At 37.3% G+C, this 26,123-nt stretch overlaps 1 protein-coding gene across 1 annotated transcript in view; it reads right to left on the reverse strand.

Annotated features, from left to right (window-relative positions):
• The window catches only part of LOC140226686 (uncharacterized), a 294,115-nt gene that overhangs the window by 36,848 nt on the left and 231,144 nt on the right, over window positions 1-26,123 (reverse strand). The window contains exons 21-23 of the mRNA XM_072307126.1: window positions 7,075-7,242; window positions 6,444-6,611; window positions 5,444-5,611 (exon numbers count right to left, since the gene is read on the reverse strand). Of these exons, the coding sequence (XP_072163227.1) occupies window positions 5,444-5,611; window positions 6,444-6,611; window positions 7,075-7,242 (504 nt within the window). The remainder of the gene's footprint in view (window positions 1-5,443; window positions 5,612-6,443; window positions 6,612-7,074; window positions 7,243-26,123) is intronic.

Genomic DNA, 26,123 nt, shown 5'->3' on the forward strand with positions numbered 1-26,123 from the left:
TGCAATAACTCAAGAAAAACAGCCCCTATCATCTCCATATTTTGCTCATGTTTAGTTCATGTTCAGTTCAGTTCAGTTCAGTTTTTATTTCTGCATTTCAAAATCAAGAAATCAACAAAATACTTACATAGTCATTTACACAGCTAATATTCGTAACGTTTGGATCTTACATATATTTTCTTTTTTTTCAAGAACGAATATCATATATAAAAGGAAGCAATAAGAAATGATAAAAATGAAATGCAGGGGACCATCATCATAAGCTAAGCTTGACGAGGAAGATGGCCCCAGGTAAAGAGATACATAAAGAAAATCTTGCCACTCACTGAGTGGGGGGTAATTGTGCGAAGGACACAATAAAGAGATACATAAAAAAAAATCTTGCCACTCACTGAGTGGGAAGTAATTGTGCGAAGGACGTGCGGTGCAGTGCGGTGTGCATTGTGTTGGGATGTCACGTACATTATTTCATAAAATAACAACTACTTGATCAGACACCATCTTGGGTATGTAAATTAGGGTCAAAGGTTATAAATGTTTCAACCTGTATCTTGGTGATTACATGTCCTATCTTTCCCATATTTTGCACACGCAAAGACCATGTTACAAGAATTATTTCACAAAATAACCACTTTTTGCTCAGATGCCATCTTGGCTGTGCAAAGTTGGGTCAATGGTCAAATATACTTCATTTTGTATCTTCGTTATAGTGTATACCGAAATTGGTACCAAAGATGGCAGACCTGACTCTCTTTTCTAAATGAGAATCCAAATATGACACGGCCAATGTCTCTAAACACAGATGAAACCTATATGGTCATGCCTATTGCGATCAGGACTCGAATCATTGATTACAAAAAACAAATCACCTAATCACCTAAGAATCACCTAATTTGTCAGTCTTGACAAATTCCAAGTTTAGTTCTTCTTTCTTTGTTTCTTTCTTTATTTCTCCTCAAAAGTTGTGCAGAGGTTAGCTCAGAAAGTCCTCGTCCTATCAATGTCAAAATTTTATCATATATGTATCGTGTCCCCAAGACGACAGATCAAGTAAAATCATTGTGACGTCACTATGACGTCATTATATGTGACTCTGCACCTCAAAACAAACAACAAGTCGCCAGACATGAATTTGTAGTTAAGACCATATTCTGAAAGAGCAGACTTTAAGCTTTAAAATGATGTATAACTCAAATCAAATGGACTCTCCTAACCTATCTAAATATTGGAAAGAAAGCACAAACTCAGGAAAAGTGTGAACTGAGAAAAGAGGCGCTGAAGTGCAGTGTCTATTCAAGCGCTTAATCTTTACCAAACCGTGCTGGCTGTGCGATGAATGGGACAAAAAACAGGAAGTAAACCACCAGAGTAACGACAATGAAGAGATTATCAGATTACACTGAAATTAAGCATGCCTCATTAACACATTCTGTCCATAATTAATGCCAACTTTCAAAGCAGTAGCACTACCTTTTCAAAAGTTATTAGAGTTGAAAGTGAAGAGTATGGACAAGGTTTTTCAGAAATGAAAAAGGGATTCTAAAGACACACCTAATCACACTATTCTACCAAAAATGTTCGAGATAAACTGCTAAAAAAATACATTTTTCAGCCCGTTTTATGATACCAAATTTTAGCATAATGTAAAAGAAGACCCGCTCTTTCAGAAAATATGAAAAAGTCAAGTTCGGCTAGGTTGACCCATTTCACTTATTTTCAGTCCTCACGCAAAATCAGTGTGTGCGACTTTATGTTCGTTTTGAGGTGCACGGTCACATATGAAAACACATTCTCAATCATATCTCATTAATGGAACGGAATTTTTCAATGAAATTTACGTCACATATATTTCAAGTTACGCGCATTTTAATCATGTTCTCAAAATTAATATTGTCTCTTAAAACGTGCGCGTAAGCGGGCGTTGAAATATTTGTATGCTCAAATCGAGGTCAAATTTTTTTGCACACGTTTCAGACCATTTGGAGCATTTTTTGAAAAATTGAAAAAAATGGACGGACGCGTACGCGCTCGCACATATACGCACGCACAGCTCATATGCAATAGAAATTTTAAGTGTTTTTTTTACACTTATCGAATGCCTGAAATGTCAAAGAATATTTCTACCAAGTTTCAAGTCAATCCAACTCAATATGACGTCATACGGGTCCGTCAAAGTTGAAATTCCGCGCGCGCGTCATAGGCGATATACAGTGCAACAATGCTAAAAAACCGCCAATTTTAAATCCGATTTTAGTCGTCAGGATGGATGGTGACCCCCCAATTTTCTTTACATATTCTGAAAGCTGATGAGTTGTACATGTCATTTCATGGGTTGGCGATGCTGGAAAAAATGACTAAAAGATAACAAATTTCTTAATGAAGTAAAAAAAAAGTAAATTTTCAAAATGACGTTATCAAATTTCAAGTACATTCGAGCGTATTTCAATAATCCTTTGCCAATTTTCATCCAGATTTCAGTATGTTGTAGCTTATTAAATCGTCGTTCATTAAGATGTAACAACATTTTGATTTGATGATTTCACCACCTCGTAAATATTGAATGAATGTAACCTTATCAAATTTGACCAGTTTACGTGTAATCTGTATAGGAGTGCAGTTTTTATGGAAATGAAAATTGACATTACTATCTTTATCGAGCACTAGCTCACGTATGCTTCGATGAATTTCTCCAAGATTTTGATATGTTTTAGCTGAGACTTTGGGCTATCGTCGATTTGCACTTTGCTTTTTCATAGATGTCGGGATTACGTTAAAAAACTTACTTGAAATTAAAGTTTATCTTCGATGTATTGAAATATTTCGTTCTTTTTGCAACTTTATGTGCAATAAGTCAAGAAAAACATACCCTATCACCACCATATTTTGCACATGTTTATTTCATGTCACGAACATCATTTCATAAAATAACAACTACTTGATCAGACGCCATCTTGGGTATGTAAATTAGGGTCAAAGGTCATAACGTTTCATCCTGTATCTTGCTGAATACATGTCATATCTTTCCCATATTTTGCACACGTAAAAACCATGTTACAAGGATCATTTCACAAAATAACCACTTTTTGCTCAGATGCCATCTTGGGTTATTGATTTAAAAAAAAAATCGGATCTCCTTAATTTGTCAGTAATGACAAATTACAATCTCTAGTTCTTTTTTTTTCGGTTAAAAAGTGGTACAATGTATACCTTGCCATTCATTTTGATGGTCCTGCTTTTGTATTACCTGAAAAAAAAAACAAGCTTTGTTTTTTGTTTTTTAGATAGGAAATTGAGAATCAACAAGAGAAACGAAGTTATTTCGGTGATGTCACTTTAATTGTGTTGCATAATGTTCGCATAGTCTCAATTGATAAGCAATACTTATCATCGTGTTTTCGAGTCAAAGGATATTTGAATTACCTATGTAACATTTGAACTCTCCATGACCGACATGATACTCTCATTGACCTGAGATGACGAAAGAGTTTCTTTTGTGTGGACATTTGACTTGACTATCGACTGCTTATATACCTATTTGGACTTTTGATTTCCTTAATGGCATTGGAGTGACTATATCCTACTTGCTTCGCTAATGAATTTGACTCAGATAGCCTACAATGTTATGTTCTTTTGCCTGCAGAGCAAACAACATCAAATGCCAGAATACGGTAACAAGAAATATGAAATTTATTGAAATCTTTGCACACATACAAATAATAACCGAAAAAGAAAATATATTTGTGAATCTTATTATTGGAATTTCATCGAATATCTTTTTTTTTAAGAATATGATTTTCCAAGGTCAGACTATTTACTTCTTTGGTCAGATAAAAAAAATAGGAAGTCACTCTTTGTGATAATGATTCTTAACTCTTTTGCTTCACCCCATGAATATGTGATACTTCTTTTGTTCATTTTCTTGCAGTTCATAGTTATTTTACTGTCATCTTACTTCAAATGCAAAATTGCTTCTCGAGTTTCCAATTTCACTCTTTTGAATTCCCTGGATAAAAATAAAAACCGTGTTCTTCAGAAAAAGAAAAAAATGAGCGAGACTCGCCTTGTTTTAATAAAGTCATGACAGATTGTCTGTGAATGAAAACGCAGTTGTCTGCACCTAATAATATTCATCAGGATTTCATATTCTTGAGAAAGACAATTCTCTTTGCTGTGTTTTGGGGTCAACTGATATCAAAATTACTTACCTGGCATCTGAATCATCTATGAATGTTGTGGTATGCTCTCATTGACCTGACGTAACACGAAAATTTACATTGTGTGGATATTTGGCATGGCATATGGACATCTTACTTACCTTACAGGATATTGGTTTGCTAAGTGGACATTTGATTTCCCTATTGACATTTGAATTACCTAATGTGACGCTTGATCTGATATTGCGGATATTTGACCTGAAAAACCTATATACTAAGTTCCATGAAGATACCTTGAACCATTTGCGAGATATGGAGAAAAACATGAATTTTCAACCTTGTTTTTTTCACAAAATAACCTGTGACCTTTGATCTTTGACCCCGTGACCCTAAAATCCAAACAAAGTATTACCCCCCAGGATATACCCTCATACCAAGTTTGATGTAAAACCATCACACGTTTCTTGAGATATCGACAAAAACAAAGCGGGACGGACGTACGTACGGACGGACGGACGGACGACCCGAAAACATAATGCCTCCGGCAACTTCGTCGGCGGAGGCATAATAATTGACTTCAGACCATAAAAACAACTTCAGATTCGAATTCCTTGACCCAGAAAACCTCTTAACCGGACTTTTTAAATGATTATAACCCTTTTATGTTTTCAAATGCAAGTGACCTTTAAACCTATATGGCGGCCATATTGGATTTTGCCAATATGGCCGCCCCAGAGGGGGCCCTTCTTGGCGCCCATCAAAAATCGAAATATTATGGTTTGGGCTACATGTGTGCCAAATTTTGGTGCTTTTGGAAAAATTTGAACCAAAAATCCCCTGCGCCCCCTACTAAAACAAACCAAGTCACATGATTGTGTGATCAGCAACCTGTCTGGTTTTTACCACAATCTTTATTAATCTATTAGAGTATACAAACCATAACATCTTATTAAATGATACAAATGTTATTATATGAAGGAATAATTTTGTAATGTCATACAGGATAATTGTGAGGCTACCTTTGTTTCGCCCTGTCGATATTTATAAGAGACTACAACGGACAAAAATAATGGAATAGCTGTAACTGGAAGAACCGCAGCCCGTCATGTTTTCATGTCTAAGAGTCTTCTGTTTGAAAAAAAAAAATAGTCGTGCCACGGACAACCTTATCAAACATTTTATTTTCTCTACTATGAACTTAACCCCCCCCCCACACACAGAATTCTGCTTTTTGTTTAATGTTTGACATGTCATTGGAAATAAACAAACTGTTATCAAATGTGAGGCACCCTTGCTCTTGCTGCTGATTCGGCGAGGGCGACAAAGAACTCATCTGCTATCCCGACATCATCTAGCTTCATATTCTTAAGGTTTGGCATGGCACATATACTCTTGGCGTAGGATTGTGATGTATCGGCCGAGATGTAAGGCCCTCCAATGTGTTCTATTGATTCCAGCTATGCAGCACAGTAAGAGGGTGAAAAGAAAACACAAGTACGAAATCATTTCCTTGCCTACACTGAAACCCAATAACAACAACAACAACAACAACACACACACACACACACACAAACAAACCCCAAAACAAATCGCATAATCATGTGATAAGCAATCTGTCAGGTTTTAAAGGGTGTGTACAGTTCTGGTCGAGGAGTAGATTTAGCTTTTAACATTTTGCGAGATATTCAGAAACCACTCTGAAAAGTAAGGGGTAATGCAGTTGTAAGGGATATCAAAAGTTTATTCGATGAAAAATTGGTTTTGAAATGGCTGAGATATCCAAAAAGAAGGTGAAACAAAGAGATCCTAATAAAGTTATTATTTGCACATTTTTTTCTTTTTTTGGATATCTCAGCCATTTGAAAACCAATTTTCATCAAATAAACGTTGAATCCTTCTTAAAATTACATGCTCTTTCATATTTCATAAGAAGCTTTTCATTATCTAACTTAGGAATGTTCAAAACATGAATCCCTATCTCAACCAGTACTGTATGTAACAGTCCTTTTAACCTGGAGCCATGTATGTCACATACAAACCATAACAGATTAACAAATGATACAAATGTAAGATAAAGAGATAATTGTGTAATGGTATACAGGATAATTGTGAGGCTATGCATGTTTCGTCTAGTCGCTTTTCATAAGAGACTACCTAGGACAAAAATGGATTAGTTATAAGACGAAGACCTCCTATCATGCCTTTATGTAAAAAAAAAGGCGTACCACAGAACTCTGCATATATGGCATTACATTGAAGATAAACAAACTGTAATGCAATATGATATACCCTTGCTTCTGATGCTGATTTGGCGAGGGCGACAAAGAACTCGTCTGCTATCCTGACTTTCTGTACCTTCAGAGTCTTAAGGTTTGGCATAGCACAGATACTTGTGGCGTAGGCTTGTGATGCATCATCCGAGATGTCATGTCCTTCCTCGTGTTTTATTGATTCCAGCTACGCAGTACAGTAAGAGGGTGAGAAGAAGACCTAGATAAGAACTCATTTAAGTGCCTGTCTCAACAATGAGATGAAAAAAAAAAACACACACACAAGACACATACACAAGTAATAAGCAATCTGTCATGTTTGAACAAGCTGTACTTTACTATATGAGTATCTCACATATAACTCATTACAGGATAACTGTGAGGCTATACATGTTTCGCCTTGTCGATTTTCATCAGAGACTACCACGGACAAAAATGTTTATTAGTAACAGGAAGAACCATAGCCAGTCATGCCTTTATGTCAGAGAAACTTTCAGCTTCTGTTGGAAAGACTAAAAAGTCTTTGAAGCACCGACAACAATATCAAACATTTACCTTCTAAGAACATAAGACAACACAGAACTCTGCTCCTTTGTTTAGTGTATGAAATTGCAATAGAGTTAAACAAACTGCAGTGCAATGTGAGATACCCTTGCTCCTGTTGCTGATTCGGCGAGGGCGACAAAGAACTCGTCTGCTATCGGGACACGATTAAGCTTCAAAGTCTTAAGGCTTGGCATGGAACAGATACTCATGGCGTAGGCTTGGGACGCATCGGCCGAGATGCGAGGTCCTCCATCTTGTAATATAGATTCCAGCTATGCAGAACAGTAAGAGGGTGAAAAAGAAACAAGTAAGAAATCATTGTTAAGTGCCTCCCCGAAAAAATAACAATTAAAAACAAAAGAACAAGTCACATTACCATGTGATAATTAAGCAATCTGTCATTTTTAATTACAAGTTTATTACTTTGCCAGAGTATGTCTCATGTAAACCATAACAGATTACCTATGATACAAATGTAAGATGACGGAATAATTGTGTTATGTCATACAGAGTCTTAAGGTTTGGCATGGCACAGATACTCGTGGCGTAGAATTGTGATGCAGCAGCCGAGATGTCAATTTCTCCTAGCTGTGTTATTGATTCCAGCTATGCAATACAGTAAAAGGGTGTAAAGAAGACACAAGTAAGAACTCATTTAAGTGCATTCCCAGAAAAAAAAAAGACCAAAACTAGAAATGTCGCTAAAGCAACTGGTATGCCTCCGCCATAATGCATAATGATTACTTATGTACTTTTTTCTGTATCTTCGTTATGACGTGTATCTCTATGGGAGGGAATTTTTCTAGATGTGAAAATTGACACAATTGTCTTTATCGAGCACTAGCTCACTTACCCTTCGGTGAATTTGTCCCAGATTTTAATATGTTGTAGCTTATTATTTGCTTTTTCTTTTTTGTTCACTCATAGTTTTGATTGGGTGACGTCATTACCTCGGAAAATGGATTGAATGTAACCTTGTCAAATTTGACCAGTTTACGTGTTATCTATATTGGAGTGGAGTTTATCTGGAAATGAAAATTGACATGACTGTATTTATCGAGCACTAGCTCACTTACCCTTCAGTAAATTTCTCCCAGATTTTAATATATCGTAGCTGAGACTTTGGGCTATCGTGCAAAACCCTTCGTTTTTTCATACAATGTCAGGATCACGTCAAAAAACGTGGTTGAAATGAAAGTTTATCTTAGATGTATTGAAATATTTGTTTCTTTCTGCAACTTTACTTGCAAAAACTAAAAAAAAACAAACACAAACAAGTCCTATCACCACCATATTTTGCACAGGTTTAGCTCATGTCACGTACATTATTTCATAAAATAACAACTACTTGATCAGACGCCATCTTGGGTATGTAAATTAGGGTCAAAGGTCATAAATGGTTCATCCTGTATCTTGGTGAATACATGTCCTACCTTTCCCATATTTTGCACATGTAAAGACCATGTTACTAGAATCATTTCACAAAATAACCACTTTTTGCTCAGATGCCATCTTGTCTGTGCAAAGTGGGGTTAAAGGTCATAATGTACTTTTTTCTGTATCTTCGCTTTGACGTGTTATCTCTATGGGAGGGAATTTTTCTAGATGTGAAAATTGACACGATTGTCTTTATCGAGCACTAGCTCACTTACCCTTCGGTGAATTTGTCCCAGATTTTAATATGTTGTAGCTTATCATTTGCTCTTTCTTTTTTGTTCACTCATAGTTTTGGTTGGGTGACGCCATTACCTCGGAAAAATGGATTGAATGTAACCTTGTCAAATTTGACCAGTTTACGTGTTATCTCTATTGGAGTGGAGTTTATCTGGAAATGAAAATTGACATGACTGTATTTATCGAGCACTAGCTCACTTACCCTTCGATAAATTTCTCCCAGATTTTAATATGTTGTAGCTGAGACTTTGCGCTATCGTCATATATCCTCCGTTTTTTCATATGATGTCGGAATTACGTTGAAGAACTTGGTTGAAATTAAAGCTAATCTTCGATGTATTGAGATATTTCTTTCTTTCTGCAACTTTTTTTGCAATAACTCAAGAAAAACACGCCCTATCACCCCCATATTTTGCACATGTTTAGTTCATGTCCCGTACATTATTTTATGAAATAACTACTTGGTTGGACAAAATCTTGGGTATGTAAATAAGGGTCAAAGGTCATAAATGTTGCATTTTGTATCTTGGTGAATACCTGTCTTATCTTCTGGCAATGTGACTGTAACGTGAAAGATTAGATTCTAGATTATTTACTTTACTTATAAACTGAGAAATGTTTCTTGAATTCTTTTGCTAGCTTGTGTGTTTTAAAATTGAAGTTGTTTACGTGGATATAAAATCTATTTTTTACGCTGACGTGTTAAAACAGTAATTGTAACGGAGACTCATAAATGCTCAGTGACTTACTTTACTTCTATTTACGTATATGTTATACTTTTGCTTCGCTTAATAAGGTTTTGCTTATGGAGAGTTGTATGCACATTGCTTGAAGTCCACCTTGATATCGATTGGCTGGGTTTTCATCATTAATTTTGCTATATTATGAAATGTTATATTGTTTATTTTCATAATAATGTACAGTGTACTCTGTTCCAAAAAAAAAACAACACACTTCATGAATTTAGAAAAGAATATGATACATGTACTTTCTTTAATATACACCCTCTTGGGCCTATACTTTATCAATGAATACATACATATCTTTCATTCACTTTTTCATTCTTTAATAATGAGGACAATAATGACAAAGATAACACGACTCATTAGGGTTGTAGAACAGTCAATTTTTCAACTCTATAATGGTGCATTTATGGGCATTTATGTTTAATTTTAGACCAGATTAATTTCAGCCCACTTATGAAATACACTTACGAAGCGCGGAGGTGTATTTTTTTTAAATGAGACATCAAACTTAGATTTGCTATTCTTCTTATATATCCACTACAAATATTGAATGCATATGAACGAACCTATTATATTATGCAATGGTGTCTCGGCACAGAGAGTGCTATAAAACTGTCTCTTATTTAAAAAAGATATGAGCGACTGAATGAAATTGTAACAGTATTTAGTAGTTCCTAAAAAACACCCTAAATTTTATTTGACACAATGAATAACCAATGTTCGTGCAGGCGCTCTGATCTCATGGCCATTTCCCTGAAAATTTGTGATTCATACAATTTTTGATTTTAGGCACTGATATCCTACTTGACTGGGCGATAGAGAAGCCACAAAAACTGATAACAAATGCGTCCAAAATAGCTACTGAAAACGGATAAAGTGAATGAATCCAACAGAATGCATTTTTGCATCTTTGTGAGTGGCTCATAAACAGAAGTGATCAGTCTTTGTTATCGTTTTATAGACCAGCGCAGCAATTTCTGTCGGAAGCTCAATCTTGCAAAGTTGTCAAAGTTGTCCCTCAGTCAAGAATGTCTTGGGTGGCTAAAGCATGAAAATTGCAAATCACAAGTTCTCAAGAAAAATTACTGTAGAATCGAAACGCCTGCACGAAAATTGGTGATTGTGGTTTCAAAATAGGAAGTGTTCTTCTATCAACTACTAAAGATAATCATTTCTTTTATTCATTGGTGCTTTTGAAATGAATAGTCAGTTTTATAGCACTCTTTTGGGCCACGCCGCATACAAGTATAGTGCAAATACTGGGTCTCATAATATGCACCACGAAACAAACAAAAAGTCACAAGACATGGATTTTTAGTTTATGGCAGATTCTGAAAGAGCAGACTCTAAGCTTTAAAATGATGTATAACTCAATTCAAATGGGCTCCCCTAACCTACCTAAATGCTGGAAACCACCCATTCTGGAAAACTGTGAACTGAGAAAAGAGGCTCTGAAGTACACGGTCTATTCAAGCGCCTAATCTTTACCATAGCAGGCCGTGCTGGCAGTGAAAGGGACAAAACACAGGATGTAAATTACTGGGGCAACAAAAATGAAGGGATTATCAGATTACAGTAGGCCAGCCAAGACAATTTTTTTTTTTTTTTTTTTTTTTTTTACTTTGGACGGCAAAATTTGTTAATGCTAAGTTTTCCAGCTGAAAGTCTTGCAAAAATACTCAAGTTTAGCGTACGGCCGGATGCCAAGCGCGTTTTTGCCGAAAAATGCCTTTTTTAGCACAAAATTTGAAAGAACGTAAAAAATCACGATTTTTATTTTTTTTTCCAAAATAAGTAATGGTTGATAAGTACCTTTCAAAATAGAAATGTGTTATCTTCCATTTCAAGTTTAGAACCTGACTAGTATACATTTGAATTTAGAACATTACACGCACATATATGGCGCAATGAAACACAAAAACGTGATTTACTCAAAATTGTACTTTGTAAAGTATACCAATATTTCAAAGTTTTTTTTTAAAACTGCTTAAATCAATCTTTTCAAAAGTTGTTATTTTTTCGAAATATAATATATGTTCTGATATCTTATGCAGCAAAGAAATTATAAGATAAGGCGAAAGATAACTCGTTTTATGTTATCCTAAACGGGACGATGTATTTTTACGCGCATTTTGAATGAAAAATCGAATGTATAGCGTAGGCCCATAATTATATATTGTACATGGTATAGTGCGTGTAGGTATTTATCTTGCGTAATTGGCGAAGTCAATGGACAGATTGGATAGCTGATTGCAAAAACCCTTTGTGGCACCTTGATATGACTGATATGTGCTTCTTTGTCCCCATTCCAAAAAAAAAAAGATAATAAAGTCAGTAGTGTTGTTACCATGACAACTGATCATTATTAGGTCACCCCCTGAAAATTTCAAACATTTATGATTGTAAAACGTACGAAAGTGTTGAAACATTTTGTGAGTGTGTGAAAAATGTATAAATCTAAACTAATCTATTTTTAACAATGAAACCTAAGAGTTATATATAATTTTTTTACTATGTTCGGAAATGGTTGGCATGGAAACCGTGATAACAAATCACGTGTTACTGGGAAAAATTACGATACCAAATCTCCCATCCTGCATACTCACCCCTTCCCCCGAGAATGCTTTGGAATTCTTAATGCTATATAACTGTAGTTTGCATTCTCAGGCCCTGAAACGCAGCCCTGCAAGGGATAGGCACGAAATCACTTTTACTTTTGTAATGTTCTAAGGCGAGGTGTTTGCATTTTATTTTGATCTATCCTCCCGCAGAAGACTTATACTAAATGTTTCTTTTATGATGGTTGCTTGTTTACATGAACGTTGTTTGCAACGCACACTTAGTCGGCGACATAAGAATGTCATATATGTATCCCGGATTTGTGTGAAAAAGTAAGGCAAATATCACCCTCAAAAAAAGAAAATATGAAGTAAATAGGAAGTAGAAGTGAAATGCGTACAATGCAATAACAGCCTCATTTCCCCTTCCCATCATTAAGTCGGTTATATCATTGAGTCTATATTCCAGATTATATTCATCCTTGGCCAAGTTCTATGTCCTTGGAGCAGACATGTAACAAATTGTTTGTTTGCAATTCGATTTTTTTTCTATATTATCACAACTTTGTTAAAAAAAAAATCATTTCAGTTATCACCAACACTCTAAATTCCCAGTCAACCAACAAAACGTACTACACAATGTGCACACGCCCGCAACCACCGTCTCAAACAGCGTTCACGAACTATATCAACACGCAATGAAATACAGTAAACAGTAAACGAGGCAATTTCTCTTTTTTAAAACAATGATTTGCCTTTAGCGTACATTTACTAGAATAGCAGCACTTGACATCTATGTTGCTGCTTACCAAAATGCTGATAAAAATACCATACACAGTAAGAACTTGCTTGAATCCTGCAAAATATACACACTGTATAAATATTTCTCTTCAACAGTATTTCGTTTTGAAAGGTAAAGTACCTCAGTCTCGATTTGTGGACATCTAAAAACAAACAAAAAAGCCATCTGAAAGCAATCTTCTTGAATGATTAAAAGCATTAAAAAAGAATGAGTTCTCAGTGAAAATGTCTTTCATGAACAAATCTCTGTGACATACATCCAAATCACCTCTCCAAAATGCATGGGTAATGTCTCTCTCTAATACATGTACTTTCCCTTATTCCAAGTACCAGAATACATTGCTGGGGCCCAGAATAGCTAACATATATTACAGTACTACCAACATCATGACAATTATGGCACATGTAAAAGAAACCTGGCAAAACATACATCTTGACCACTACATATTCTTTTCACTACTTCTTGTACTTGGTGTTTGGATTGGAACCTTTTACTTATGTTCGTTCCTTTAAGCTACATACTATTCTTTTATATCTTAAACTAGAAAAAAAAAAACATGCTCTATGCTATTTCCCTTCAGATTCACCAACTGTTCCTCTGTGAAGTTTTCTATTTCTAAGCACTTCAACGTGCAGTTTTCTTTTTTTCCCTGACTAACATGTCACATATTTTCCTCCATCTGATGAAGAGAGGCAAAGTTCATTTCCCTTTTGTTGGCCCTCCATAAAAACAAAAACAAAAGACATTCCAATCTGACAGGATTAAAATGCTGGCGTTTGGGCTTCAAACGACATAACAGGATCAATTTTCATGAACTAAAAGTATGCGGCTTGTAACTCTGAGTCTCAAAGGCATGGTATAGTTTTGATTGAGATGGAGATTCTGACTTTAACTTTTTGCAAGTAAATAAAAAACAGCTTATGAAATATGAAAGAGCATCAAATTCTTATAATTTGAAGTTTGTTTGATTAAAGTTCTTTGTTTTGAAACGACCGAGAATTTTTTTTTTAAAAAGTGACACAGAATGATAATAATTAGAAGTGGGTGTCACCTTTTATTAGGACCTCCATGTTTGTGCACATCTCAGCCTTTTCAAAACCAATTTTTAACAAATAAATTTGGAATTTCTCTTGGTATTATTCACTGTTTAATATTTCATAACAGGGTTCTCATTATTTTACAAAATCTCCATCTCAGACCCCATCTCAACCAAATGTAGACCATCCCTCATCCCTTTAATGCTGCCATCAAAATTGGAAGTAGATCTATATCAAATCATATTGTAAATGCTGTTTGCCAAGTAGTGTTGTGCACATTTTGATATCAGGCCTTGTTTTACTTCATCACTAAGGAAAAAAAAAGAACAAAAAAGATTAGCAAAGATGCATTTCATCTGGATTAGTAGAAATTTCTAATATATACACATTTCTTTTATATATTCAACTTCTATAACAGTCCTGAAAGCACATTGTGATTACATTTGAGAAGTTTAGATGGATGCATTCCACATGTAAGATCAGGTTCTAATGACATCCTTCATATGGAATCTGGATGCGGACCGGATAGCCTCAGCTGGCGGAGTTGTTTCTGGAGAGAGAGAGAGAGAGAGAGAAAGAAAGAAAGAAAGAATGGTGTATCTGTCTTTACTTGATGAGGAAAGTGACATGGACATTTTAATCTTTGGTGAAGACGCAGTGACATATACGCTAATAAAGACATACGGTTACTTGATTTCCTCTATATGTAGTGTTTCCTTAAAACTGTAAATAAAGTATATTATTTTATACAGTAGATCCTAATTGTAGCAATTTAACCGTGAGTACACAATGGAATATAAAATGTAGGAAACTTTCATGATCCAAACATCCAATTCTTTCCATTAAGCTTTTTATACCATTCAGAAGAATTTCAAGGTAGTGCTTGCCTGATACTGCAACTGGATACATTAAACACTTTCGTGCATATACTAGTAATAACCCCTTGACCTTTCACATCATTACCCCCATAACTAATCAAAGTCAAATTGATTAAATGTTTATATGGTAACTTTGCCATCCGAAGGTAAATACAATACCATGGTAGCAATGCTCTACAGTCAATAAAAATCAGGGTTTCCCTGAAATTTACAATCAGCAGCAAAATCACAACAAAAACTAGAATGCTACTTGTACAATTGGCCCAGGTAAACATCTCTTCTGTATAAAACCAAATTTGAAGATGATCTGCTGAGTAAATGTTAAGTTATTGCAAGATGAGAATGGAGAGATGTACGTGTGAATGGATGACTGCATCAACATAAAAACTCCTGCAACCATCTTTGACAGAGGCTAAAAAAATAATCAGCGTTAATTCATGTAAATCTTCGTTGTTGGAGTGATTGACTACATGCATATGCAGTACTGCATTCATTTAGCAAAACATGCGTTAATTTTCTGCCCAATGAACGATCCACAGTCAAAAATTTGGTCAAGATGTCAAAGGCTTGACAAAATATCCCAACATATTTAGGGTTTACATTTTACATGTATTATTGCTTACCTCCCATATTTCCTTTCAAAATAGAGTACAGGACGCACAGATTAGAAGTTGGTAGTCAGGACATCTGTCTCTTTCTGTTTTTTCTCTTGTCCGTAGTTGGCTGTGGTTTGCAGGGTCCATTTTGTCCACTTTGAGCTAATTCTGATCGAACATACAATTGACGAAAACTTAGATAATTATCATTTTTATGAGTGAAACAGGATAATCATACTGCAACAAAAAACAAACACATTCATCATGAATCAAAATTAATCGTCACGATCTCATAGATCCCTTAGTATGAGATTTTGGATCTTCAGATCACTTTCAACATTAATTTGTATTACATGTAATACATCAATCATGTCATTGTTATTATCATCTTTGATGCCCTAAAGCCATATCTTACTGGAAATGAATTATATAGGATGGAAGTCATCTTGACACCTGTAATTCCTGTACACAAATATTTGATTGTATCATGTTCTCATTTGTATGTGGATTAGGATATGATTTCCTTGCATAAATCGGTTTGTATTCATGAGATGATATTCCTAATTTCAAATCGTTGACACTTACTTGTGAGCTGGAAAGGGCATTCACATCGCAGTCAAGACATCTTTCTATCTCCCCCTCACTCTAGCGGATGTGATCTCAAACTCAGCATGTCCATTTGTTGCTGACACTCTGATAAAAATAAATAACAATACATGACAGCATATTACCCTTATGTCATACTTAACGCAACATAATACAGATTGTAATAATGGAAAGTTGATTAATTTGAGACTACTGACGTATTTTCATCTGTGCACACATTGAACACTTGTGCCAATTGACATGTTTGAGAAATATTTCATTACATATAATATCTTACTTGATTACATTTATGTTTGATTTTTACATGATCTCATCTTTAGTAGATAGCATACCGTTCTTTCATAATATGATACTCTAAAATAGAACAAGCAATGAATTTACAAGGAAACAAGAATACACATTCGATCATAGATTTGCTCCCCTTCTTATTGTGTTGATATACATGTATTATGTTTGCAAAGTCTTTGCAATGATGAGTCTGAGCAAAGACTAACTTGCCAGCTGTAGCTGGATGTAACATGATATGCCCCATGTGCAAAGGACACACTGGAAGAACCAGTTGAATAAAGGCACTCACACAGTTCACATCAACTCAACAATGTCTCCTCATTACTAAGAATCCTCCTTCCAACTAAAGGCATATAAATGCCAAGACATGGTGTCAGAGTGGTTCAACTGTCCAAGTCATGGTGTCAGTCAACTGTCTACATCATTCTGAAGTACAGAAGGGACTAGGACAAGGAATAATCCACGCAAGAAACAGGCTAGACCGTTTCATTTGAAAGAGTGGAGGATGCATGGAGCTATGTGTACATTAGCATGCTGTACAGTAGCCAAGCAGCAGTGTGTTGAGATGCACTAACCCAGCGTGTGTGTGTGTGTGTGTGTGTATGACATACCTGAATGTGCATGACTGTATTGTGTGTCCAATGACCTGCATCAGCACTGTGGTAGCTAGGAACAGAAAGTTCTAGAGGCCAAATGACCAGACTGCACAGTGCATGAGGTATTGGGAACACTACAGCCAGTTACATGGCCTTAGCCTAGATTAGCCACATATATATGATGCAACATACTAACCTCGTGAAAGTGTTGGATGATTGAGCATAAGTTAACTTGTTGAAAAGATACAGTTTTCTGCTAATTGTTAACACTGTTCATGTGAGTGAAAGCTCAGTAAGAGAGTGAACATGGCAAACTTAACCCAACCAGCACCACTAGATTTGAGGGGTAATTTGTCTGAGAATTGGAAGAGATTCAAGCAAAGATTCACTCTGTATAATGTTGCTTCTGCAATGTCAAGGAAAGATGATAAAGCACAAACATCAATGTTGTTGCATGTGATAGGTGATGCTGCTCTTGATATATACAACACATTCACATTTGCTGAGGGTGATGAGATGAAGTTGGAAAAAGTGCTTGAACAGTTTGAGAAATATTGCACTCCCAAGAAGAATGTCACGTATGAGAGGTATAAATTCTTTACCAGATCTCAGGGTGTGAGTGAGAACATTGATCAGTATGTCACAGAATTGAGAAATCGTGCACAATCGTGTGAATTCGGTGAGTTGACTGATGGTCTGATCAGAGATCAGATAATTTGTGGAATCACAGATGGTGGTTTGCGTGAACGTTTGCTCAGAGAGGATGATTTGACACTTCAAAAGGCATTGCAAATTTGTCGTGCTGCTGAAATTACCAGAGCTCAGGCACAAGAGCTTGGTTCAAAGGCAGATGTGTCAGTCCCTGTTGATGCTTTGAACAAAAAGAAAAAGGCAGTCAATCCCGGCAAAAGATTAGAACCTCCAAGGTGGAAGCAAAAAAAGTCAAAGTCAAAGTCAAGGTCAGAATTCCCAGGCTTGTGGCAGGTGTGGCAATCGACATGCCATTAATTCATGCCCTGCACAAGGAAAGGTGTGTAAAAAATGTAGAAAAATGAATCACTTCGCAAAGTGTTGCAAAAGTCGTGTTCAGGTAAATGAACTACAGAGTAATTCCAAGGATGAGAGTTTTCTTGCTGATGTCGTCAAGTCACAGGAGTCATGTGACGAATGGAAAGTGAATCTCATGGTGAATGAACGTCAAGTGCTGTACAAATTAGATACAGGCGCGCAAACGAATCTACTACCAGAGAGTGTGTATCAGACGTTGAAACCAAAACCAAAGTTGTCATCGGCGAATGTCAAGTTGACAGGGTATAGTGGAGTTGAAATTCCAGTGAAAGGTCGTTGCTTTGTACAGGTGAAACACAAGAATTTGACAGAGAGTATGTCGTTTCTAGTGACTCCCGGAAATCGTCAACCATTACTAGGTTTGCAAGCATGTGACAAGTTGAAACTGGTGAAACGTGTGTTGAATGTGGCACAAAACACACATGATGAAAAAATGTCGGTCGAAGACTATGAAGACGTGTTCGAAGGTCTAGGATGTGTGCCCGGTAAGCACCACATCACAGTGACAGAAAACGCGAGACCTGTCCAACACGCATGCCGAAAAGTACCGTTTCCGATGAGAGAAAAACTCAAAGAAGAGTTAGACAAAATGGAACGAATGAACATCATTGAGCCCGTAGATACGCTCACTGACTGGGTGTCGTCTCTCGTGATCGTACAGAAAAAGACCGGCCAACTCCGAGTTTGCTTAGATCCGCGAGATCTAAACCGCGCTTTAAAGCGAGAGCATTTTCAGCTACCGTCGAGAGCTGAAATAACCGTGCAGTTTGCCGGAGCGAAGTACTTCAGTAAACTAGATGCATCCAGTGGATTCTGGCAGATTCAGCTGGATGATGAAAGCTCAAGGTTGTGTACCTTCATCACGCCTTTCGGAAGGTACCGATTCCTGAGACTTCCGTTCGGAATATGCAGTGCTATAGAGGTGTATCACAAGATAGTGCACCAGCTCTTCGCACATATTCCAGGAGTGAACACAATGATGGACGATATCATTGTATGGGGAGCTACAAAGGAAGAGCATGACCTCAGGCTGAAAGAAGTTCTAGAGACAGCGAGAAAGAACAACTTGAAACTCAACCGAGAAAAATGTGAGTTCCGTGTCAACACGCTGACATTCATCGGAGATGTTATCAGTGATCAAGGAGTTCAGCCTGACCCCAAGAAAGTGGCAGCCATACAGAACATGGAAAGACCACAGTGCAAGCAGGATGTCCAGAGATTCCTCGGCATGATCAACTACCAAGGAAAGTTCATCGCTGATTTGTCAACCAAATCAGGGCCCCTCAGGAGCCTTTTAGAGAAAAGGAATGAGTGGGTGTGGACCGATGCACAGGAACATGCATGGCAAGAGCTGAAAAAAGCCTTGACAACAGAGCCAGTGCTGCATTTCTACGACTGTGCAAAACCAACCAAGCTGTCAGCTGATGCATCAAAGAATGGGCTCGGAGCAGTGTTGCTTCAGAAGCATGACCAAGATTGGGTCCCCATAGCGTATGCATCTAGAGCCATGACTGATGCAGAGACAAGATACGCGCAGATCGAGAAAGAACTGCTAGCTATCACGTACTCATGTGAAAGATTTCACCAGTACATATATGGACGACAGGTTGAGGTAGAGACGGATCACAAGCCGCTAATACCCCTGTTCGTCAAGCCCCTGTGTGACTGTCCCCTTCGCATCCAGCGACTCCTCATCAGAGTTCAAAGGTATGACTTAAAAGTGTCATACACACCAGGGAAGTACATGTACACAGCGGATACCCTCTCCAGAGCAGTCGACCCAGAGTCAAAACCAGATGTCATGAGAGAGGAAGACATCAAAGTCTATGTAGATGCTGTCGTGATGAACATGCCAGTCACGTCAAACAAACGAAGCCAGTTTGTAGATGAGACAAAGAAAGACACAGCACTACAAGAACTCTTAGCTGTCATCAGAGATGGATGGCCAGAGAGAAAACAACAGTGTCAGAGAATACTGGAACATCAGAAGTGAACTGTCAGAGGCAAAAGGCATCATCTTCAAAGGAAGTAAGATTGTTGTACCAGCTACAATGAGACGTGAGATGCTGCAAAAGATCCACGAAGGGCACTTGGGAATTGAAAAGTGCAAGAGACGTGCAAGAGATGTCCTGTACTGGCCCCGGATCAACCACGATGTAGCAGAAATGGTGCAAAACTGCAATGCCTGCCTCACGTACCAGCCAAAACAGCAGAAAGAGAGCCTTCAACCTCACATGGTACCCGATAGACCATGGCAAAAGGTGGCCGCAGATCTGCTTACGCTGGACAACAAGGAGTACCTGGTGATTGTGGATTATTTTTCACAGTACATAGAACTGTGTTCACTGTCGACCACAACAAGTAGAGCAGTGATCAACAGTATGAAAGCTGTATTTGCCCGCCACGGAACTCCGTGTGAACTCATCACAGACAATGGGCCACAGTTCTCAAGTCGTGAGTTCCAACAATTCACAGCAGAATGGGACTTTCGCCATACGACCACAAGTCCATATCACCCGCAGTCGAACGGACAAGCAGAGAATGCCGTCAAGATTGTCAAAAACCTGATGCGGAAGTCCAAGCACAGCGGACAAGAAGTCCTTCGAGCTCTGCAGGTCTACAGGATACAGGAGCTCACCACTAGAATGTGGAAAATCGCCAGCAGAACTGCTCTTCAACAGGCGAATCAGAACAAATCTGCCTATGGCCGAAAAACTACTTGACCCCCAGCACATCAATGCTCGCTCGGTGAAGGAAAGGAAAGAAAGGCAGAAACAGAAGCAAAAGGAGCATTTCGACAAACATGCTCGTGACCTACCCCACCTGAAAGTAGGAGATCATGTCAAACTCCAAGACATGAATACCGGCAGATGGTCACAAGGTGGTGTCATCAAGAAAACACTACCACATCGGTCATACCTGGTCCAGACAGAGACTGGCGAGATTCGTCGCAGAAATAGGCGTCATCTTCGACCTGATCCTAGACGAGGCCAAGACGAGCGACAACCAGCGCAGAGGTACGATAACGACGACGACAACGTCAATGCCCCGATGGTAGACGAGACTACACGAAACGCGACGTCTGTGAAATCTACCCGAAGTGGACGCATCGTGAAGCCTCCCATCCGCTTAGATTTGTAAATAGTGAAACCAGAGATGAAGAACTTTTCGCGAATTATTAAGACCGCTCGAGAAGAACTTTTCGCGAATTTGTTAGAGTTAATAGTTGAAACATGATGGACTCTAATGATAATGTAAAGACAGGATTTAGTTAAAATACGCGAATGATTAAATACGCGCACTAAGAAGCAGTGAAACCCGGTTGTCGCATATGAACTCTTATCATTGAACTCAAAGAACCCAGTTTTGAAACTACAGCAAAGATTTTGGATGTTTGAAACGCACATGCATGAAAGTCAAAAGAGTTAAAGTAAACTCTGAGAGGTTGTCATGAATGTGTATGTAAATAGTCGATAACAATGTTATCTCCTTTTAAAGAAAGGGAGATGTGTTGATATACATGTATTATGTTTATAAAGTCTTTGCAATGATGAGTCTGAGCAAAGACTAACTTGCCAGCTGTAGCTGGATGTAACATGATATGCCCCATGTGCAAAGGACACACTGGAAGAACCAGTTGAATAAAGGCACTCACACAGTTCACATCAACTCAACAATGTCTCCTCATTACTAAGAATCCTCCTTCCAACTAAAGGCATACAAATGCCAAGACACTTATATAAATGGAGATACACGTGTATAAGATTATTCTCCTCTCTTTGTTTGCAAAGTACTTGTACTTTGCATTGTAATGCAACTGTCAAAGTGAAAACAAGCTTGTTACAATTTATTCAAATGGAAGAGGAATATTTGATACTCAATGTACATAGATTTGGCATTATTTTCAACTGGGCACTTATGTGATACATTTGATAATCAAACACTTAGTAAGTTAGTATTTAAAAGATATTTCAAATTAGACCGCTATAATATATTTAAGACATTTACCGTTTCTTACTTTCTGGTTGTTCCGCACTTTGTTGCAGGTAGAAAGAGCTCAGTCTTTACAATTAGATTTTGGCAAGTCAGGATAGGCCTATGTCTCTCTCTCTGGCGAAGTTTGAAGACAAGACTCAGTCTGTCCACTTGTTGGTACATCTAGCTGAAAACAGAAATAAACATGACTCAAATAATTTTCTTTTGTCATCTTTAAAGCAGAGCATTATAAGCTAACAGTGAACAAAAAATAAAATCTATTTGAAATTTGATTGTTTTGAAAAGGCATCTTGACATTGACATAATTGAAGGGGTCGGTGCAATATAGTGCTAACCCACACTTTTGTCAAAATTGAGTTACATGCATTTTCATAACCCTTATCCTTCACTCTAACCTCCGTGAAAACGTTACATTTGAATTCAACCAATAAGATGATAAAAAATGCATGCATTCATGTTTTATCAATGTACAATGTATGGACTTTCCAAAGATTCAACAGCGATTATCTCAAAACGACTATTGTGTGGGTTAGCACTATATTGCACCGACCCCTTCAATTTTCTTTATTCCCCATGCAAATCAATTATAACTATAAATATCATGTCTTTTATTAAGATTTTTTTTTAGCTTTTTGAAAATTTAAAAAGAAGATGGAAGATATTTAGGTTTCAGTGAGACGGTATAAATAATCCATTAAAAGTGTAACATTTGCATTTTTTCTTCAAATGAACCTTTATTCTTTGAGACATGAACATAAGAAGTTGGTACTTACGAGTAAAGACGTTTCTAAATAGTTACCCTTTGACTAGATATATTAGTAAACAAGAAGAGTACATATTAAATGATTCACAGATTAGGAGAGGTTGGCAGTCAGGACTGAACACTTTCTCTCCCCCCCCCCTTCTCTCTCTCTCTCTCTCTTTCGGGCATATTCGAATGGCACGATCACTTGGTTGTAGACTCGCTTTTATATAAAACACCTAGGCCTAAATCCTAGACTCTTTCTCTGAACCCACAGGTCTACAATACCAGAAAGAGTGGAATCGACCTTAGACCTCTGCTCTAGAGACTAGTAAGTGCTAATTCATGTTAGAGCTAATGTTAGGATATTCTAATATTAGATCTAACATGAACTTTTTGATCAAAGTTAGCCTACATTTGTAGTATATGCATAGATTTTAGAACCTCTAGATGTCTAAACTTAGGTCTAGCTAGGCCTTGTTAGCAGGGTCTTTACAACAGAACTGCCTAGATATGAGGTAGGTATAGTAGGTTACTAGAAACCTCTAACGTTAGGTAACTATTAGAATCAGTGGCCCAGATCTTGACTAAGGTTAGACCTATATCCTAATTCCAGACGTCAGCTATTTATACTTGAGACCCCCGGCCCTAGATTTTATATTGTAGAGGTGTAGTATATTAGACTCTAAACGTTGGTAGATCTACATCTACACCTTCTGTATAGAATACAGCCCCCATGCCCTGGACCTGGCTCTAGTAGCCCTACAAAAACATCTAACCAGCGCAGTAACGTTAGTAGTAGTGGGCCTGTACTGTCTACGTTTAATATACAACTACTAATGTGCTAACGTTAGGTGTTAAGTTCATTGTGATTATACTATAGGGCCTAGCCCGATTGAATTGTTTTAGCATAATAACAGGCGTAGTCATACATTCTAACACTAAAGTCTAAACATAAACGTTTGAGTAACAGTAACTCCTATAAACGTTAGTCCTAGCTGGAATGTCTCAACACTAGTATAAACACTAACAGTTAGAGAGATCGAGTGTAACCGTTAGATAGACTAGACCTAACAGTAGACGAGGATTCAGTCTAAGTGCATGTGATGAGGCCATAGACTACAAACCTAGATCAAACGGACAAGACACCTAAATCTAGACGTAGACCTTATGTTTGTTAGGCCTCTTTTCGCACCGTGTCAAGACGTGCTTTATATACGGAATAATCGACTGGTGTTCCACTAACAAGCACCGCCGGCACGGTCGGGTGGCGGCCCGGGGGCGATTTTTTTTTTCCGTAACCCTAACGCGTCGAAATTGCCAATTGTGGCACTTGAGCAAAGACTATAACTCAGTGTACTGCATTGTAGTTGGTTGCAATACTTGTGTTGCTTTCTTGTATACAGTACCATGGTCGTCTGCTAACCACAGAATCAGATTAGAATGTGAGAATGGCACGCCGCCTTGTGAGTGTGTCATAACAACGGCTTTGTGTGTGTGTGTGTGTGTGTGTTGTGTGTGTGTGTGCGTGTTTCCACTTCGCCATCGGCATCGCGTTCTGCTTTGCCGTCTGCTTACACTACTGGTATTCCTGTGGTTTTGTTCGCCGTCTGCTGACATTTTTCCTTTGTCTCGCAAGACTTGCGTTGTTAATGATAATAATAAATATCATTTATAAAGCGCTTATTACAATGTTTCTAAGCGCTGAGTGTCTCGATGAAAACATTAGAAAAGAAAAATTCAGTCATGGAGTACATATTGTTGTTCAGATGCAAACTCGAAGTTTTCATCAATATCTTGCAAAAGTAAATTGGAAATCTAAGCTTGGAATGAATAATGATATAAGTAAACCCAAACCCAAATATGGATTGAGTGAAAGCAGCAACATTAGTAAAACACATCAGTGACAGTTAAAGGAAAATCGCACAATTGTAAAAGATGCAAAAGTTATGCATTTTTAACGTTTTGATGTTGGTACAACTGGATAAGGGGATACTATAAAAACCGCTTTCAGAAAGTAGGGGGAATGAATACTGCCTTTAACATAACTTATGTCAGTATCAATTAAGTTGATGGAATGTGTAATTTTCATGAAAAATGATTTCTTTGTGGAATTCTCTTCATGTTTTCTTTACATTGTTGTCCACACATGACGTCATGGACTCTAGTAGTCTCCTTATCCAGTGATTACAACACCAAAACTAAAAATGAATAATTTTTGCATCGACTGTCGGATTTTCCTCAAACTTTCACTAATGTTGCTGCGTTCACTCAATCCATATTGATCTTTTGGGTTTCCTTTAATATCAAGCAATCATCGCTACCGTCATTGCTTTAATTAGATTATAAAACTGAGGGATCGATCACAGAAAAGAGTTCTGTGGGATCGACCATAAACATCATTACTATCATTTCACAACTGGATATCATCTTATCATCATCATCATCATCACCATAATTGCTACTCGTATTACCATCGTATACAAATTACCACAAGCAATCTTCCTCCACCATATTGCACTTATCAATACTTTTTTTTTCATGTCACCAATCCATCAACAACTTCACGAAATCTCTTGCATATTTTCAGCTTCATCATTTTCATCAGTCTAAATAAGCATTGCGACTATCAATATATTACTACTCGATCCCTCCCTTCAATGCCCACATGGCCTAGCACCCTTATTGTAAGTCGATTCAATGAAATGATGAAGATAAATGATTGAATATTAAAACACCGATTTGTTTGTTTGTTTGTTTATAGGAACACTAGCCGCATTCACACGTGTTAGCTGGTTACCGAGCGCGCTCCAAAACTCGAGTTCTTGTTATACTCGTAACTTTTTATGAAACTTCATGATCGATATATTAGATATAGAAACAATCACCTGGCATAAACTGGTATCAGATTCCCAGGTGTGTTCATGAGTTTATGAGTAATACACATTTGTGGAAGCGATTTGAAACGATCGTTTTATAATGTGTTGTTATTTGGCACAAATTAATTTCATTTATTCTAATGGTGAAGGATAACCAAAAGAAAATTAATCTACCCGATATTAGCCAAATTTAAGGTCTTTTCATTAAGTTGGAACATCAAGCATCTGTGGAGAGTCACAGATGCTACTTACGCGTTTTTATAATATGCATTTATAGGAAACTGATATACGTTTAAACGATGTTAGCCATCATATTATGGTGTCCTATATAGCTCCATACCAAGCCTGGACAAAAGTACGGAATCTATCAGCAATGTTGCAATGTGTGTGTGTGTGTGTGTGTTTGTGTGTGTTTTCTTTGCACCGAAAACTCGACGGCGGACGCCTGAAAACCTTCCATGCACTTTGTGTGTGTGTCTTTGTGTGTATGTGCGAGTGCGTGCAATGTGTGTTGTGTGTTTGTGTGGATGTGGTAGGTGTGCAGTATATCGTTACTAACGTAAAAATCGTAATCAAGAGTTATTCTGAAAGAAAATGAAAGCGAAGTCACAGCTGGTCGTTGTTCACGTCTGAAAAAGTAAACATTCTGGTTATAATCATAAAAGTGTCAGAAATTGTGCACTCTAT

The sequence above is a fragment of the Diadema setosum genome, chromosome 3 (genome assembly GCF_964275005.1).
Source record: "Diadema setosum chromosome 3, eeDiaSeto1, whole genome shotgun sequence".
Taxonomy (NCBI): domain Eukaryota; kingdom Metazoa; phylum Echinodermata; class Echinoidea; order Diadematoida; family Diadematidae; genus Diadema; species Diadema setosum.